General features: G+C 36.1%; 1 protein-coding gene across 3 annotated transcripts in view; it reads left to right on the forward strand.

Annotated features, from left to right (window-relative positions):
• LOC121729830 (ecdysone-induced protein 74EF) overlaps positions 1-20,703 on the forward strand; it is a 196,616-nt gene that overhangs the window by 144,884 nt on the left and 31,029 nt on the right. For all 3 annotated transcript variants that reach the window (XM_042118465.1, XM_042118466.1, XM_042118467.1), the window contains 2 exons: positions 7,744-7,863; positions 20,142-20,330. In XM_042118465.1, coding sequence (XP_041974399.1) covers positions 7,744-7,863; positions 20,142-20,330 — 309 coding nt within the window. The remainder of the gene's footprint in view (positions 1-7,743; positions 7,864-20,141; positions 20,331-20,703) is intronic.

The following is a 20,703-nucleotide window of genomic DNA, read 5'->3' on the forward strand; positions in this document are numbered from 1 at the left end:
TTTTTGGACACATCTAGGCACAATTCGTTAAATTATTATACTAGTTTGTCTGCTCCTGTACTGCTTATATTATAATTGTGTCTTGTGTGTACTAACAATAAAAAAAATATTTCTTTCTTTCATATTGGACAATGGACATAATACTATTATGTTAGCTATTCTATTTACGGGTAAACGGGAATTCCCCGTTCATATACATACCTTATATTCTTTATTTATATATTTATGTATTCATAGACTGGATGTTGTCCGCAAATATAAGTTATAACTACATATATTTATTCCTTACCTGGAACTTAAAATATCTTCCAACTAAGTTTATTCAATATCAGTTTAGGGAATAAGGCGTAAAGAGGTAACAAACAGACACACCGTATGATTAGTATGGATTAACACTACCCGGCCTGATGTGATTATAACTATAGTCGATACTCGTTAGTCACCAATCACCATAGACTCTATGGTATAGCGTATTTAATATTCACTTCGCATACATTTTATAGACTACTTTTTGCTATCACGATATGATACATCGCTAATTATAATCGATCACTTATCGAAACCTCATCTTATTCGCGTGGATTTGAGACTCCGCTCACGTACAAACACCTATATTACACCGACCAGTGTCAAGTGAGCTCTCCCCGCTGCTAGGTACTAACGAAATATGGTTCTAACGTTATGGTTATCGCCAGTTTGAAATAGAAGTCGCTTCCCGGATGTATTTGACGTCAGGCATCTTACGAGATTTCCCGACTTCGTGCTAAAGTAAATTAAACCTTAGTACCTTATTGGTTAGGTAAATTTTTGCACAAACAGCCGCAGTATAACATCCTTCCTAAATTATATTTATTGCCATTATCGACAAGTCTTATTAACATTTTTGGTTTGGAGGTAAATTTAACTAAAAATATATTAAAATCTTAATTTCGAAATAAAATTAATATTTAATATAGAGGTATTCGATACTTCTTAAACTGTTACTGTGTTTTATATTAAATAACAATGATTTGTTAAATAATAATAAATCTTTATTTTATCTAAATGCGATAGGATAATAAAAACGTGAGTGTAGTTTAAATACTTTATTAAAATACAACAATAAAGAACCTTTTATTTTACTCAAATGCGGGGTGCATTCAGTCAATATAACATTATGTCATAACTCATAATGTAGGTACTACTTATTAAGGAGTCCGAAAGATATTCTATTAAAAACTATCGCCATCGTTTTCGTGTTTCATATTACGAGTTACAAGAATGCTTAAAAATATTAAACTCAAAAACTAATTTACTGACTATACTAATTAGTAATTTTGACTTATACTAATTAGTAATTTTGACTATACTAATTACCTGTTATCACTAAACACACACACACACACACAGTAATCAGCCCATCCGGCGTCCTTGAGCGTTCACTTACGGAGAAAACCGGAACAGACACACATTTTGCACACTTATCCCACGTAATTACTATATTTACTCTATACCTACATAATATTGTAGTATTCCTACTTTGGGTCACATGCCACATGGCATAAACCTTTGTCGAATGCGTTGAATAAAGAGAAATTTAAAAAATATATCTCTTCCTTTTTTAAACGCTTGTCAAAATGACGTGAAAAAAAACAACTTTTACTCTGTTTGATTACCTATTTAACCCCTAAAGGTGCCCATACACGGGACAATTTGTCGTTTCGATCGATCGTCAAGAAAATCGTCCAATCGATCTTTTGAACGTAAAATCGTTTGCGATATTGCTACACACGTACAATTTTTCGTTCGATTTTAACATCGAGGAGATAAATCGTTACGATAATTGTCCCGTGTATGGCCACCTTAAGGGATGAAATTCTTGCTTAAAATTGGTAATTAAAAAAAGAAAAACATGTTCCAAATTGAATGTTTCTAACTGTAACTACAAGTTGCGCGTTGATCTATCAATCAGCCATTTATATAATTTATAGTTAGACATATAAATATATGAGATGCCCATGAAAAGGTCACCGAACCTGACATATATTGCGAGCTGCATTCGACATAAACTGATAGTGTCTATCGCAGCGGGGTGAGTCAAGGCGGCCATATATAATTGTGCTGATAATTTCAATTTCCTTGATGCTCGTTTGCCTGTTTGTCTGACAAATTGCGAGAGAGAATGTTCCAGGGAAATTCATAGGTAGAATGGGACCTACGTAATTTGGCCAGGTTTTAGTGGTCTTTTGGCTGAGCTTGAAATATCCCGACCAAATCAGATCCACCAGTGATATATAAAGCCATTTCTTGTCGCTGAAAAGATTTTTTCAATGCGATTCGCCTACAAAAAGCTTTTCAAAACTTTATTAAATTAAAAGTTACGCTAACGGCTAACTAACCAAGCTTCCTCTTTTAAAGTAACATTGTAAGAAAGCAATTAATATCAATGTTTATTCAATAATGAGATTAAGTAGAGTAATCTCAGACTGATCCAAACAATAATTTATTACTTTTGTCTAATTAATCCGTCATGCGTGCTTCCTCCTTATAATTATTGTAAAAGTGTGTATTTGTCTGTTTGTACATTCTTTACACGGTGAAAGAGATGTAAACATAAATTGTGTGTAACATTAAAAGTACGGAAAATATTCAGAAATGCGTGCATTTACGTAAAAAATAACCAACGTCTGTACCAAAAAGTCCGTTTTTTCGAAGGTAATCGCCTTATAACTCAGTCTCAGTTGCAAAGGATTAAACTCTGAAATACTGTGTCGAATTAAAAACACTCGTAAAGTGTGAAAATCCGCCGCTCAGTCAGGATAAATGATACCCGGCAAAATACTGGAAAATATTACTTAGGTATTTCAGCGTGATAAATATTATTAAAATTTAAAAATACACGTGTTGTGTTAGATACTGTTGGATGTTGATGTAATGAGTCGCCAAGACACAAAAACAAACTCGTTAAAACATATTTATAAAGGCAGAAATAATTTAGCAATACAACGTTGAATGACCTAAAAAACTATAATATTCTATATCTGTCAGGAGTACCCCTTGTTTATTGCTATTGGAACTCCTATTGTTATAGTATAATAAAGCTTTCCCGAAAAAGTACAGAATTCCGTACCGCCAGTGCCGAAAAATGCACCCTACCTTCAGTGGGCGGAGCTACCCACAAAAGCTAGTCATGATACAACTCTTCCCATTCCTAGAATGTTCTAGGTCTTTGACACGAAGGTACACGAAATGTACATGCATTTCGGTTGCCCGCGGCTATGTACAGTACGATGAACCACATTAAACCACGCTATGTACTGTATATACCTGGAACCCCCCCAGTGCATTCACCCCTCCTCAAAATCGATTGTACCCACCCACTTCATGCATAACATTGTTTTAAATAATGCTGTACTTAATTTAATGCAGTATTGTTATCATAATAATACGGTAACAAAACACTGATTACGTAACTTATGTCATATTATGTTATTAAGAATCTATTGACATCTAGTTATTAAAATCTAATCAGAGTTTTAGGTGCTGGTGTTAAACAAAATATATATACACGTGTACGGAAAATATAATTTTATGAATAATATTTTTGTTATTCTATATTACTAGAGGTCGCCCAGTGGTCGAAATTCGACCAATAATAATTTAAATTATAAGTTTGAATGCTATTAGTTCACAATGATGTAGTTCGTAAGGATAATTAATAAATGGATAATAATATAATATTTATTGAAGGGTTTTAAATATAAAACAAAGTAGACACCATGGTAACCGTTCGCGTTGTCGGTATTATGTAACAGTGTTTGAGATTCATAAAAAAATCTCTCCATTATCAATTTGATCACAGACTTCAACCAATAAACCAAAGAGTATAATTCGTGTTTATAGGCTTGTCATTAAAAAATATGGTAGTGTGCATATTGTAGTGTGTGTAATGTTTTATTTATAAATATATATGAAATAAGCATAATTTTAAAACAATATGGTCTCGATGCACTCCTTCTCCATAAAAACTATCACTGTGTGAAATTTTATGCTCCTAAGTTTCCGCATTTTTCGTAAAAAGGGGTCCAAAGTTTATCGCTCGCGTATTAATTATATGATGATGATGATTACCATATTTGTTATGTAATGGATACTAAGTCTCTTTGAAAAAATAACTCGTGCCGACCTAACTTTGATAAAATCCATATAGATAAATTTTACATATTATATACTTTCTTTTATATTTTTCTGCTACGGTTCGTAGACCCTCTACGAACATACAAAATGTATGCAACACTAGTACTGTAACACATACATATCGATAATAACGCTTTTATCGATATTGTTATGAGCTCGCCACATCCCTACCTACGCCTTATGCAAGTTTAATGCTGAAAGTAAGAGTGGGGGCCTCCCCCCTCCACTTATACTTTTAATTTTATTCTTCAATGAACAAAGACTTTCATTTGTATTTAACTTTATTATAATATTATTGTAGTATAGAGAGGAGCTACTTATTTGCTTAATTTTTACTATGGCTATAGCTATGGTTGCTTTTAAAAATCCTTGTGTAAATTGATTTGCATGTAACTTTTAATACTTACTTAATATTGTATCATCAAATACTACGCGCTTAGTTTGTCATTACCGATGTTAAACACGACGAAAGGATAATTAATGTTATCAAATTAATAAAAACGTTGGAGATTCGTACTTCGGCACGAATGGGCCGGCTCGTCTTATCTTTACCACGGGCTCACATAAAACTGGCCTACAACTACTCTCATGTTGTGTGCCGCAATGAGCTAGGTAACTGATATGGGCGTAGATATTAAGAAGACTTTTAAGCAAAGTTGCACTTGCAACTCCTCTGGTATTGAGAAGACTATTGCTTACCATCAATATGCTCGGTTATTGATATTATTAGCAATATTTTGGTCAAAAAAGTGAGATGCTAATGATGTAATATTTGAAGGAGGTTTTGAATGTATAAGCGTTGCTAAGTAACGCGAGGCAGCACAGCCGGGTATCGACGTCTGGAGACGGAAACGGAAGTCTAGCTCGACCTACGCCCGCCCTAGCCGCCCTACATCCGCCCTAGCTGCCCTGCGGATCGATTATGTCATACCACTCATTATCATAAGCACTAGGTTATTTGCATAAACTCTATTTTTTAGGAATGTTTCACACCGCAACTCGGGTTATATAACACTATAGCTTCGTCCCGTGAATTTGATTATATTTGGGGTTTCAGGAAATTTTTGAGATCTAAATGTTTATCTATCAGTCAATATGCCTTGCCTTATTATATTATGCATTAATATACTGTAATATATACATAACATTATTTTGAAGTTCTGTATAATTTTTAAATTATACGAAACACGTTTAAAAATTTCATTCCTTTCGTTTCATTACTACGCCATAAAAGAAATGAATCTTCCTTTTTCCCTCTCGATGGAGAGTAATGAACTGTAACGGCACCGGCTTCATTTCAGTTTCAGTCCTAGTATAGGTAGACTGTACAGTATAAATGGGGGTCGTTGCATCTGCAGTTCGTTGACTCTGGTCTGCCTTCCTGAATAATGAAGCAAGCGGGCTGGGCGGAATACTGTATGCAGCTCCATTAGCAGTCCGCGCTGCAGCACTGTGGTGCTCGATATGCTTTATATGCTTTATGAGAGTGAAAATTATCTCATATGGTTTAAATGAATATCTCTTTTAGTGTTTAGATGAATTATAGCTCTCTTAATTTGTAATATCATTTAAAGAGAATAAGAATATTTTTATTTTGTCACCACACAACACATGTAAATCAAACAATCATACAGAAGTGCTTAGCATTAATTCATGAAGCCCTAAGCGGCCGCATTCGGCCGCGATAACAATAGATAAGCTATTGTGTCTCGTTATTACACGATCGATGGGTTAATTTCAACAATACCTACAATACATACATTGTGTGATGTCAAAATTGACCCAGGCTCAGCTATATGCAGCAAGCTAGCTCGCTGCACTGGTATTCTGCCAGGGCCAAAAAGAGGTAGTACTATTGAAAAGAACTTAATGCCAATTCTTCAATCATCTGTCTGTTCAAAGAAGACTGATTTTCTGATTGCGCGTAGAGCAGAGCATTAATGCTTTATTTTCAATCAAAATTTCGCTTTCCGATTCTCCATCTTCCTGATCCAGACCCCCAATCTTGGCTACCCCATGGTCCTCCCACTGCATCTACGTCAGAGTTCACACACCGTCTAGACGCTTCGACCTGAAAGGGAGAGTGGTGTGCGCATGCGCGCGCCGGCAGACAACAGGTGGGGTACCACCGCACCCCACCGCGCCCCCTTCGCCCCTCCCGGGAAGGGGGTAGGGAGACAGTCAAGGTCGGCGCACGGAAACGTCTAGCGCCGACACATCATACGTTACACAATATCGATTTACGACTTGTGGCATTTTCATGATTGAGACATCTCGCGGATGATGGGACCCTATTATCAGGAGGAGGTGTTGCTAAAATCTATAACGGCCATCTTTTCAGGACACGGTTGACCCAGCGGCATAATAATAAAAATTATAAGTTAAGTATGGATTTTAAAAAACTACATAAACATAACTCTACATTTGGCGCAGTTAGGTAAAAATCCGCTTATATTGTGCTTATAATATCTTGTATGTAACCAGTTGGTTCTTCAAGTATTTGTTACTAAGAACGTTGTTGGTGATGATTAAACCTCGTATAGCAACAAGCTGGCCTATTTGGATAGGTATATAAAATTGTAACGTCTTCGAAATTCGCCGGGGAACAATATCCTTCACCACTTTACCTTACAATCACTAGAATCTAGGTCTCATTAATACCTAAATATTAATTTTATATTCACACTTCAGGCGCTACAATACAAATTAATAGCTCGCTGGATAATTTCGTCTGACAATGTTCTAACTAGTAATGGGAATTAATGCTATTTTCTGTTAATTTCATTAACATGCTAATTTTGATGTCACAGCACGCAAAGTATTATTGCTTTGCTATTTGGTAAAAACGCGGCGTCGTGAATTATCGGTTCGCATCGCAACGCTCGCGTCGAGTATTATTTCGCATCGAGTGAAAAATAGCAATTCATTAACAGTTAGCACTGCGGTGCGAAACAGCATGGACGTGATTTTTATTATGATCGCTGACTATTGCTACGCACGATTATATTAGCAATCGTATTTTTTAGCAAGTACGATTAATTTAATTATTGCTAATGGGCATTTAACAATTAATTTTGATTGCTAATGCTATTTTTACCAACACTAGTTCTAACGAGTCTTTGTTCTGTATGCTATCTACACATCATAAATTATTTATTATTTGTTAAATTAATAAACTCGTTTGAGATTTTGACGAATTTAAGTATTATTCATAAATCATCATTATCTTGTCAATGGCCAGGTAAGATTAATAGTTGGTAGCAATGCTATTTGAGGCGACGCACGATGAAAAATTCCATAAAAATTGCCCACTACTTTTTCTTCGTTTCTTTTGTCACGATACTCCTTCATAAATAGAGATTGAGAGATAACATCATATTCTTTCTTGAATCTCAGAGCAATTTTCGAATCCGATCGAAACAAAAAGTAACTTTATACATTTCGTTTCTATGCTAGGTTACTAAATCCGGCTTCTCTCGGATTAGGAATCTCGATTGGGATCGGACACAGTGCCTCTCTTGCTGTCACATATTTTCTTCTGTTGCTATAGCGTGCTTTTTGTTTCAGTGGACGGAGAGCCAACATCGCTGGGTCTGGGTGGACGGGGCAGCCTGAGCCGGGCCATCATACACGGCCTGCTGGCGCCCGCCACACCCAGACATCACCTATACGCCGCGCCCAATACGGGTATGTACCTGCATGACTTCATTTTTTTAAAGGAAGTCTAAAAGCTTCTCCCCAAGACCGAGATCTGCTCGGAATGTAAGAAAAACGATTCGTTTTTCTTTCTTGATTTCTAGGCATAATATTTAGCTTAATCCTTCGTCTCCCTCAAAATTTCCTTCATTAGAAATACTTGCAGCCTTTGTCTAAAAATAGCTTGCCCTAGCCTATCGATGTTCCAAACTTGTACTAGTTGATAATGTATTTAAATAGATACATTTTAAACAAAGTAGGAAATAATATCTTTGCAATTATACATAAAACGTATAATGTAGGAACAGGATAAATCAATTTCGAACAATTTGAACCGTAGATAATGGTTATAGGATGTGTCTAATTAATTTAAACAATTCACTTATCAATATTACTTATTGCTGAATGAATCATAATAATTCTGAGATATTACAGTAATATTACTACTAAATTATTGACTTTACAATGTTGAGGTATTTTCAATTTAACATAACAATAATTCTTTACAAATTGATGCAAATATACTTTGTCGTCATCAAAAAAGATTTTACGCTATTTCAAATAGGACTTCAATAAAAAACGTGTACGGAACTCTATTTGTGCGAGTCCAACCCACACTTGGCCACACTTGGCCACAATTGGCCACACTTGGCTGTTGTACGACAACTTACTTCCCTACTTAAAATGATACCGACCTTATTTTGTTTTAGCATTTCTTCCAAAGAGCCGAATTACAAGCGCTTTCAAAGAAAAAAAGGATAAGCCACAAAATATCAAATTATGTACTCTATGATCCAGGTTTTGATGTAGGGCCCTCCGTCCCTAGCGTCCCTAGGTAGTGTTACATTGTTCAACATCCAAAGGCCTCAAAGTACTTTGTGGAGACTAATTCACAAAGAACATTGACTGTTTTATTTTCACGATAATGTTTAGGTAAAGAAAATGTAATGTTTAGGTTTCATATGTCCTAAATACGTAATGAAAGTATGGTACTAATATTTCTGGGAATGATTCTCTTAATTACACACAAGTTCTCTTTAAAGAATTTCTTTTCATTACGAGTTACAAACAAGAGTTACATACAGTAGTTCGCTCGTTAAAATTATTTGTTTTACTATCTATATCTATACTTATATCATAAAGCGGAAGAGTTTGTTTGTTTCTTTGTTTGAACGCACTAATCTCAAGAACTACTAGTCTGATTTGAATAAATTATTTCAGTGTTAGACAGCCCATTTATCGAAGAAGGCTATAGGCTATATTTTATCACGCTAAAACTAATAGGAGCGAAGAAATCGAGGAAAATGTGGAAAAACTACTGGAGCAATTTTTATCTTATTTGGCACAAATAAGAAGTAAATCACGTGAAGGATCATGGGCTATTTTTTGTGGACTAATTTGTCTGTGAAATATCTAATTTACGAGGGCGAAGCTGCGCGGAACGTCTAGTACATATTCTATACATCTTTGCCTTTACTCTAGAACGCCAAGGTACATTTTGACTTCGTTAAACTATAGGTGTGACTATCTGATTTCGCGGCGCTGTTAAATACTATCGATTGAGCAGTAAATTTACTATAACACAAGATAATAATTGCTACAGAGATAATGTAAGTAATGTTGAAGGACAACACGAGGCTCTCTATTAGCGAAGTTAATAATGTGTTAGTGCTGACCCAGTTTAAGCTAAGGGACATGCAACCCCTTTTAACTCGGTGGGGGACCAGCATTAGTTAGCTGTTGCTGCAATCTGACCTTACTACTGCAGAAATGTTATTTCGATGCATTTTTATTTCTTTACCTCGTTTGAATTCATTTTAATGTTCATGTAAAAAAACACTTGCAATTTAATATATTGTGTTAATTTACGAGTACATATTATGAAGCTTTGTTTTATTTAGATAAAAACTCAGAATAGCAACCAACACAGAACACAATTGTCATATTATTTTATTCAACACAATTCAATTAAAACTTTAATGTACCAAAACAAGTAATTAGCTTGTCTTTGTAGTCCCAAAACTTATTCATTTAGTATAAAATTACATAATTACCTTAAACTTTTTATTATAGAGGTACATTTTTAGGAAATTATTATAGATTAAGTTTACCTACAATTATATTTATAACAAAGTGCCAGAGACTTACGGTCTTACCACAAAAGACCTAAACATCTATTGAACAGTTGTTTTGAGACCATTATGTACTGTTTTATTTCTATATTTCAACTTAGTGTTGTTGTGGTGTTTAAATCTTTTGTAGTAAGACCGTCATTAACGTTTTGAAAAAGATTATACAGTAATAAGATTATATTATTATAAATAGACAAATGGTGAATTTTCGTGCATATAAATGGGAAACGACGAAAGAGATATATAATATGACATTTTTTCTACACGAAGTCGCAAGGAACTTAATAATAAAATGAGTACTTAGTACCAACATACACATAATATACAGGGTGCAACAAAACTAAGTGATAATACTTAGGGTGTGTATGGGTCCCTGAGATAGAGTTCGCTGTGACAGTAGTAGCGCTGAAAGAGTGACTTGTTTTTTTTTTCATTTTTATATGGAAAAAGTCATGACGCGCGGGCGCTTGCCCATACAAATCACAAAAAAATTTTGCACTACATTCACAGTGAGCTCTATATAAGAACACATACACACCCTAAAGTATTATTAGTTATTTTTGGTACACCTTGTATAGCTCGATAGGAAATAACGCCAATCGCGCAGAGGAAAGTTACAACGAATAAGCTTAGAGTCTGGCCAATTTCCGTTCTCTGTGACCGAGACGCGAATGTTACTTCAATTATGTACATATATGTTAACATGCAAATAATGTTGACGTATACTTGGATTAGTTTTATTTTGATCTGTATGGAGTATGTTAATAAAACTTAATTTTTACTTGACTTGGTGACTCGGTGAACTTTGCATCACTTCCTTCGCAATATAAACCTTCCCTGGACTTTCAAAAATATGTCAAGACTAAAATTAGCCAAGTCGGTTCAGCCGTTCTCGATATTTAGTGAGAAGAGTGAGACTAACGAAATTTAAGATTCATTTTTGTTTATGTGGATGAGGCGTTATTAGAAACCGGTCGTGTTTTATCTCAATAAAGTAACTAAATAAAGTAAAAAAGTACATGAGAAGTTGTGTGCTAATATGATAAATATAATTATACATTTTAGCTTCATTTAGATTAAACTGAATAGGACTATTACTGCAATGCTTTCACGTTAGAGGCAGCAGTCAGCACCGGCATACAGTAAACAAACAGTTTTGTTCGACGTTTGACAATATTTCTGTCAAAATTCTGATATGACGTGTGCAAAATGACGGATTTTGGTCTTATCAGCCGTAGCTTGGCCGTAGCCTGTTATGTACGTGCTCCGGCCTTTGTATAATATACCCTATTGAAACTTTTATATTGAAAGTCTTTGGACAAATAATAACTTTAAATCTATCGTGATGACTGCTTCCGAAATTACTTTTGGCACTACAAATATTATAAAACTTCTGAAGATTCTTACTCCGCCATCCAACAACATATTCTCCAATATTCCATACATACACTAATCTATACTAATATTATAAATGCGAAAGTATCTCTGTCTGTCTGTCTGTCTGTCTGTCTGTCTGTCTGTCTGTCTGTCTCGCTTTCACGCCAAAACTACTGAACCGATTGCAATGAAATTTTGTACACAGTTATTCTAGAGTCTGAGAAAGGACATAGGCTACATTTTGATGTGGGAAAATATCTTATTTCCATGAAAATATCGATGAAAATTACTTCGCATTGCGCGTGGCCAGCGCTCATCCCGGGGGTCCTGGGTTCGAGTCCCGCAGGCGGAACAAAAAGTTTTCAATGTTCCTGGGTCTTGGATGTGTATTAAAATAATATTTCAAAAATCTTAAATATATTTTATGTATAATATTATAAAAAAACCAGAAATATATCGACGCGATGCAATATGAACATTTTAGTTCTAATACGATTCAACAGATGGCGCTTTTTTACTTCGTTGTAACATAGAACTAATCATACTTATTAGTTATTATGTTTTTGTTTATAGTTTTTAATACGTTAGAATATTATGTTTAATAATATTATCACTTGCTATAATAATAATCAATCTATCTTATCTTATAGAACTCCTACTGCATTTCTAAGGAGTTCGAGTGTGTTGTGTTGGCCTATATTCCATCCAGAAAATATATCAATGCAATCAACATTTTAATTCTAATATATGAAAACAGATGGCGCTTTATTTTTTACTTCATTATTATAACAGAACTAATCATACCTACTTTATTATATATTATTGTTTTTATTCATAACTAGCTGTTGCCCGCGACTTATAAATACTGCGAAATATACTGCGAAAGTATCTCTGTCTGTCTGTCTGTCTGTCTGCCTGACTGTCTCGCTTTCACGCCAAAACTACTGAATAGATTGCAATGAAATTTTGTACACAGTTATTCTAGATTCTGAGAAAGGACATTTTGATGTGGGAAAATATCTTATTTCCATGAAAATATCGATGATAATTACTTCGCATTGCGCGTGGCCAGCGCTCATCCCGGGGGTCCTGGGTTCGAGTCCCGCAGGCGGAACAAAAAGTTTTCAATGTTCCTGGGTCTTGGATGTGTATTAAAATAATATTTCAAAAATCTTAAACATATTTTATGTATAATATTATAAAAAATCCAGAAATATATCGACGCGATGCAATGAACATTTTAGTTCTAATACGATTCAACAGATGGCGCTTTTATTTACTTCGTTGTAACATAGAACTAATCATACTTATTAGTTGTTATGTTTTTGTTTATAGTTTTGAATACGTTAGAAATGTTTAATAATGTTATCACTTGCTATAATAATAATCAATCTATCTTATCTTATAGAACTCCTACTGCATTTCTAAGGAGTTCGAGTGTGTTGTGTTGGCCTATATTCCATCCAGAAAATATATCAATGCAATCAGCAATCAACATTTTAATTCTAATATATGAAAACAGATGGCGCTTTATTTTTTTACTTCATTATTATAACAGAACTAATCATACCTACTTTATTATATATTATTGTTTTTATTCATAACTAGCTGTTGCCCGCGACTTCGTCCGCGTGGACTTTAGTTTATAGCGCGCGGTGTCAACAAAATTTGTGTCAAATTTAAAAACTTTTTAAAACCCTGGTAAGTGGTACCCCTCTTAGGGCCGCGCAGCGCGCTACACCGGAATGGCAGCGCTGAAAGTGCTCGCCTCGCCGCTGCCATTCCGGTGTAGCGCGGCCCTTAAGAGGATACAACAGCGGCTAGAGAAATGAAAAAAAAGTACGTGTAATATCTATAGCTGTCTCCCTTACCTCAAGCCTATACCGCAGAACGCGATAGAGACAACTGCAGAAAATCCAGAAAATCAACGATTCGTTGTCCCCTGATTCCTTCTCCAAAACTTAACCGATTTAAGTACTTTTTTCATTAAAGATTAAAAAAAGGCTTGAGCTGTGTTCCTATGTTTTGCTTTTTTTGTATAATCTAGCCAAATCTGTTTTCTGGACGTTTGAACACAGTGGAAAATCTGGCCATTTCTTTGGGTTTTTGAACGTTCATATCTTATTTAATAATTAAATTATGAAAAAAAAAATAAAACATAGGGACATTGTATTAGTGGCCGTAGATATTCAGGAAAAAAAATATAACTCTACTAGCATTATCCAGGGAGGAAACAGGGGACAACGTTTGTATGGAAAAAAGGGCGGTGTGGAATCCTCTTAATTAATCAAAATACCCAAAAACAGCTGTGCAGTGTGCACATAATCTGTACTAATATTATGAATGCGAAAGTATCTCTGTCTGTCTGTCTGTCTGTCAGTCTCGCTTTCACGCCAAACGCCAAAACTACCGAACCGATTGTAATGAAATTTTGTATACTGATAGTCTAAAGCCTGAGAAAGGACATATGCTACTTTTTTACTGGAAAAAAGGGTTGTAAGGGTCGTAAATTTGTTCAAAAAATTCATAATAGATGGCGCCGTGCGTCTTCTACATCGCGCTGACGCTTGCTCAAAAGTCTTTCTATAAGAGGTGGTATCATCTTACATTTAAGTCTCGATTTTTTTCGATTGTTATATCTATTCTACGGTATTAAATAACTCAGTACTTTATCTGTGCAGGCAGTGACGTAACCTTAATACCAAATTTCACCAACGACTGTTAAAGTTAATGCTCGAATTAGTATCACGTTAGCTGTTTCGTTTTTCATATGTATGAAAGAGAAGACAGGATATTTTAACAAGCTGTTAACACTAACAGACGTTGGTGAAATTGGGGCTAAACCTATCAATGATAAATAGTTTATGGGTAAAGTTGTGTAATTGGGGGGCTAAATAAGCTTTAAAATTTGGCATAATATATAAAGTTTAACATACAAAAATGAAGTACTTATTGTTTGCACACTGCACAGCTGTATTGATTTAATGGGTACCAGGGTTTTTTTATAAAAGCTTTTGACACCAATTTTGTTGACATCGCGCGCTATAAACTGAAGTCCACGCGGACGAAGTCGCGGGCAACAGCTAGTATATTATGTATGTCGACATTCTTAGACGTATTTTGTTTTGTTTCGGATGAGATAGGGTCGCATCTAAATACGGATATTTGCGGAATCGTCCTATTTCGAATTACCATGTTTTTGTACTATTGCAGCATTTGCATACTTCATGTTTTTATATGACAAGAGAAAATGTGTTCAGCAAAATACATCATTTGCAGAATTGAACCGTTTTACTAAATTGTACTTTGTTATGCTCGTTATTTATTTTTTACCGACTTCCAAAAAGAAGGAGGTTATACCAGTCCTAAAAGCTTCAGATATTTTGACATTGACTGAACTCACGATAAAATTAGCTGGTACCGACTTCATACCGAATACTTTTTAGTTCATATTATTATCGTTTTTACCTTGTAAGTCGGTTTTAATTTTTTGTTAAAAATAATCTCTTGTGTATATTACATCTAGGTATATTATGTACAGCATTTACAGCATTTGCATTCATTTATAAATGAATTGAATTGAATTGAATTTACTATATTGCTTGTTCTTAATCCTGAATTTTTATAAATTAGAAACTTATAAATGTTTTAAGTACTACAAGTCCACAATTCTTGGTTTCTCGTTTAACCCCATTTAACAAAGAGTGGTTCTCGCTATGAAGGTACGTTATAAATCATAATCAATCATAAGTAATATAAAAAAAAACTCGCTCAAGAAGTCCTCAAATAATAAAAGACCATGTGCATCCTACAAAACCCGTTGTATCGTATTTTATTTGGGCACTCGCGGTGCAGACAGACTAAGGCCATCCTGGATATCTAGATTCTTTTATGTTCGTTTTGGTCTAGTCTATCTCAAGGACCTAGGTTATAGAATGGCGACGAGAGACAAAAGCAATTTCGATTTCAACCAAGGTTAGCTCTAGCGTTTTACTTTTCGAGTTTTCACTATCAGTCTGTATCCTTTGGCTTTTACTAGAAATGTTTTAGATATTTTCGAAGACTTTTGTATTTTCTTCTTTCTATTGTTCAGTAAAATACGTAACGACAAATAGGTATAAAATATGATTACGCCTCACACACATTTTTCTATAAATACATAAGGAATATAAAACAACTCAAACATTACAACAATTAGAATCACAGCGCATCAAACATTAAAAATCTTACAAGACACAAAGGGATTAGACTTATAATAAAAATAACCATTAGTGATAAGCCGGGGAACGTGCCCTTACCGCTGCCCCCCGCCCCCGCCCCCTCGGCCGCGTCACAACACGCGCCGCGGCAGACGGGGGTAGGCCATGAAAAATTCATAAAGAACAAAGAGGAAGTGCGCAATCGATAGCCTCAGCTGATCCCTCCCAATGTCACGACCGCAGCCTCCCCCCCCCCCCCCCCCCCCGCGCCCTCCACCCGCGCCGCACGCACACGCACGCACGCACGCATGCGTCCGCACGCTCACGCACACCCGCACGCACACACCCGCGCCCGTTGCGTAACCGTGCCGCGTCGTGACACAGTTTTCGCTAACACTTTTACTAACGTCTGGTCTGGGTTTCCGCTCGATGTTTTTGAATACGTTCTGAATTCTGATGGAATAGGGACAGTCATACATTATTCGCATTATGTATTAATAATTGGGGCTTCAGACAGTTCTTGATCTCGATATGTATTTTGTAGAGCATTTACAATATGTTGAATATCAATATGTTTTATCACGAAGTCATTTGTTGATGACATAATTTTTACACAATTTACATTAGCCGACCCAAATGGCACTTTCTGCCACTAAATCATAGGTTGATAGTTGATACAGAGATTATTGCGAGGCATTTTCAAGTAGCACGGTTAAACTATTGGGAAAACCCAATTATTGGCTAGAACACAATCTTAGAAATTCGACTTTGTTAAAGCCATGACGCACACGGAATACCAACCACAACAATAGACGATGTTCTGACAACTCATCCACTGTGAAACGGATCAGTTTTATTGTATCTGTGACTAGACCTTATGTAGAGGTGCTTTGTTGTCTCTACTAACCGCAGCGAACGGGTTATTAAGACGAAAACAATAGCTTATACTGAATGACTTGGTAAGCATTTAGTGTTTTAGTTCAAACATCAGTTGTACTTGTATAGGGGATTCCGTGTTACATAACAAAATTCGTCGAATAAGTTCATCTCATTAGGAGGTGTACACATTTACCAAAAAGTTGAGAAGGAAAAATTACAAAATAATAAATAAGTACAACTTTAAAAGTAAACAACATTATTGTTAGAAAACATAATGATTTTAAACGAATACAAAGTAAAATCTACTGATTCCGATATCTCAGTTCTCGCACGTCATTCCGAAAATACTTATAGGGGCTTTTATTACTAAATGTATGTATTACTTATTTACACAAATCCTAAATAATCTACGCAATAATTCGTTAATTCCAACTTTCACCCTACGCACAGATGTTGGTGAAAATGTGCAATTTAACCCGACGCTGCTGTGGGTGGGTCGAATGGACCCATGGGGACTGACACCGTGCTAATCGCAAAGGGTTATCCTTTGTGCAAACCTGTCAGCCTCGCACTGCAATGTGTGCATTTATTGTTATTACGTAATATCATATGTGCTCACGATATTTTCTGTATTTAATTTAGAAAATATTGCAATATTTTCTAGAGTTATGAAGTTATAAAATCATAAGTAATTAGCCAATATCATATTTTAAATTTACATATAAAACAGTTAAAATTTAAGCTTAAGCTTATTAATAAAAGAATAACCGCGACGAACACTTAAAATTTTCGATAATAATATTCTTTAGAATTGAAACCCTTTAATTTTGTAACCCAATGCCCCTAATATTGTACTAACATCTGACCATATCCACTTCGTCAGCTGTTGCCGCTCGTAACCAGAGAATATCAAATATTATTCTTGTGCAAAAATGTTGCATTTAACCCACATTCGGCGGCATGACAAAGCTTAACCCCTACAATAGCGTCAGGTCCATTCGACCCGAGATCCTAACTAAACAGCGGCGCAGATGTTTGCACACATTGCGCGATTTTACACCCGAAAATTGGTTTTTATGCAAAAATGGGTTAGGATGCACCTTGCGACACGAATAGCTGCGTCATACCGACACAATAGACACTAATCTGTCATTCATCCCTCTCTAACCCGAGAAAAGAGATAGCTATCTCGGTTTTTCTACAGATGTATTCTATAAACGATTCAATAATAAAAGGACGTAGGCAAAACCAATTGCATCGCCGAGGTCTCTTTCATTTTGTTATCGAAGGTGAAACGCATAATGTGTAAAATCCAATGTTTTTTTTATTATTTTAGATAACTGGTACTAAAATCAATAACAAAGAGTACATTGTTTTATTAAGTTCATGTTGCGGATGACATTCAAAGCAGAATCAGTTGAACGACATTTCGCTGAGAAAATTAAATCTAACGGCCGTATCGCGAGCATAAAAAGTTGTCACAAAATTAGACAACACAATGGGATCGAGTCTCTCCACGTGTGATAAAATTTACATCACACAACCGGGCCTATATAACGGCTTATGTACTCGATTCACCGCACAATTATTCATATGCAAAAAATCTAAGTCTCCATTCGCACGGATTATGGCCTTACGCCGCTCCATCAGAAAAGGCTATGGACAGCGGTCAGTCTATAAAGATGGTCCGATCGAGCAGGGGTCCGGGCCTTCGTCGCGCATTGTGATATTTTCCTAATGGGACCACATTCCACCCCGACCGGTACCACTCGAGGGGCCGAAGCTATCATTATTTATACTTAATTTATTATTATTTTGATACGAGAGATGAAAGGGTCGCACAATGGGCCTCGTTCCGCGTTCCCGGCCGTTGGTCGGTCCGGCCGGCCGGCGCGGGGCGGCGCGGAGCCGCGGACGGGTCAACACAATGACCGACGTCAAAAGACCCGAAAAATAACATCTCTTCGAGATGATGCAAAATATTTGATCCCGTAATCTCGATACCCATAATTCGTACAACGACCTATATCAAAAAAATATTTTGTTGTTGTTACGTCGCCGATAGCTCCTAACCGCTAAAGGTGGCGCGATAACGCTCCTGATGCACTTTTTCAATAACATAACCCTCGCCTCTCTGATATCACTTTTATTTATACTCGGTACTCCGATAGGCGATACATTGTCCAAGTTTATGTAACATCACGCAGACGAGAATCACAAGAAACAGTCGCCATCGAGTCTGCTCCGCATAATTTGCATGCCCACCTGAGGCACGATACCCCAAACATTATTAAATTAAACAAATACACGAACAAAAATCTATGGCATTGTTCCTCTAAATGGTCAAACTGACCGTACGCGCTTCCCGGTTCCCAGGGCTTTGTGCGCCGCAGAAGGATTGACAATGGACACAAAGGGGTGCGGACAGCGCACCGGTCAAATGGTCACTACCGGTCGTAGGCTCAATGCTCGAGGAAGCGCATGAATAGAGCTTTCTTTCTCTCCTAGAATATTTATATAATTTAAATGCCGACCGTTATCCGTCAAACTCCGATCGCCCCTGAGAAAGTTACCGGACCTCGCGGGTGAGAATTAATTTCGTAAGAAAACACCACGCCGGATGACCCCTCGCATTAATTAGTGGATTCGATTAAAGAGAACATCCCGCGATTGTCATGCAGAAAGTGCACGGCCCCCGGAGATGTGCATAAGCCGCGCATACACTTTGCATGACAATCGCAGGTCTAACGTTCTCACGCTGCACGCAGGTTGCTGCGACTTATCAAGTGCATCTAACGGTCAGCGCCGAACTCCGAGATGACCGTTACGATGTTATTTATTTTCATTTTATTCAAATGAGCAAAGTTATGCGAATGCTTTGTGTAATAAAGTTTCGGTTTGCGAGTGGTCATTTTTAATACATATTTAATGACATCAAAAATAACAACAGTACCATTGTTATTATGTACATACAGATATGAACGAGAGTCCTGGACCGAAAGGTCATTTACATAAAACAGTTTTAACTACTCTCAAAGATGGCTAAGGGAATATTTTAATTTATTTCGCCTATTTTGTTAAAATCAATTGAAAATATATAAGTAATCATATATTATAATAAAAACAAAACCACAACGATGTTAGTATTTTCCTTTTTCTATGAGTTAAACCTAATTATAACATTATAATTAATTAAGTAGGTTAGGTATTGTTTCGCTTAGAAAAACAACTGCATATAAATATTACATCATAAAGTATAAAAGATTAAAACATAATGGCTTGCGGAGAATTTTCTTGGTATTTTATTTATAGCAGTGAACATCTGCAACCGCATTCGTCATTGTTTTCATTAAAAATCCATTAAAAAGAAAAATATTTAGGAAACTGTCCTATCGAAATGAGTAACGAATTTAATAACCAAAGTAAATCTCTACCGAATATGCAATTCACGTTTTTCAATTCTGTACTTAAATCAAAGATAACAATATTCCTAGTCCTAAGTGTAATATTATAAACTACTTCTTGCACTATATAATTGTGTTTTATTAGTTCTAAACATTAATTTCCACCGAGAACCTACAGTACAATCAGCAACACAATATACAATTGCATTTTCTTGTAATATGTTTTCTTTCTACAAGTCGGCGAGTGTCAAACCATCCTAACCGTATCCTTCTTGCAGGGTCGCTACCACCGTCGCCGGCGGACAGCGGCGTGTCGGACGTGGAGTCGTCGTCGTCGGGCGCGGGGTCGGCGGAGGAGCTGAAGGCACGCCTGCAGCCGCCGCCCGCACCCTACGCGCCCTTCCTGCCCTTCTACCAGCAGCACCAGCTCACCTCGCTACAGCACGTCACGCATCCGCGACCTCCAGGTATGTTGGAATGTGTAACGCCGGCTTAACACTAGCGCCGTGTATAAAAACTTTTTTTGTATAGTAGATTTGTGACCGTTCTTGCGTTAATTTTTTCAGTGTTTTTTCGGCACTAGTGTAAAGCCATTATTGTATTATATTGTAGAGACTCTAAAGTGATAATGAAAAATTGCGAATGTAGAGCATATCATTATATTTCTCAAAAATATTATTAAGATCTTAGGTAGTGCATAATTTTCATAACTTGTTTTTGCTAATAATACAGCAGCCAACTGTAATACGTTATCTTTATTATTGTCCCTGTCATAATTACAGATTAGGTAATAGAGCTAGTCTCGATAAAAAGTGCCCGTAAAATATATATAAAATACCA

Source organism: Aricia agestis, chromosome 8 (assembly GCF_905147365.1).
Source record: "Aricia agestis chromosome 8, ilAriAges1.1, whole genome shotgun sequence".
Classification (NCBI taxonomy): Eukaryota; Metazoa; Arthropoda; class Insecta; order Lepidoptera; family Lycaenidae; genus Aricia; species Aricia agestis.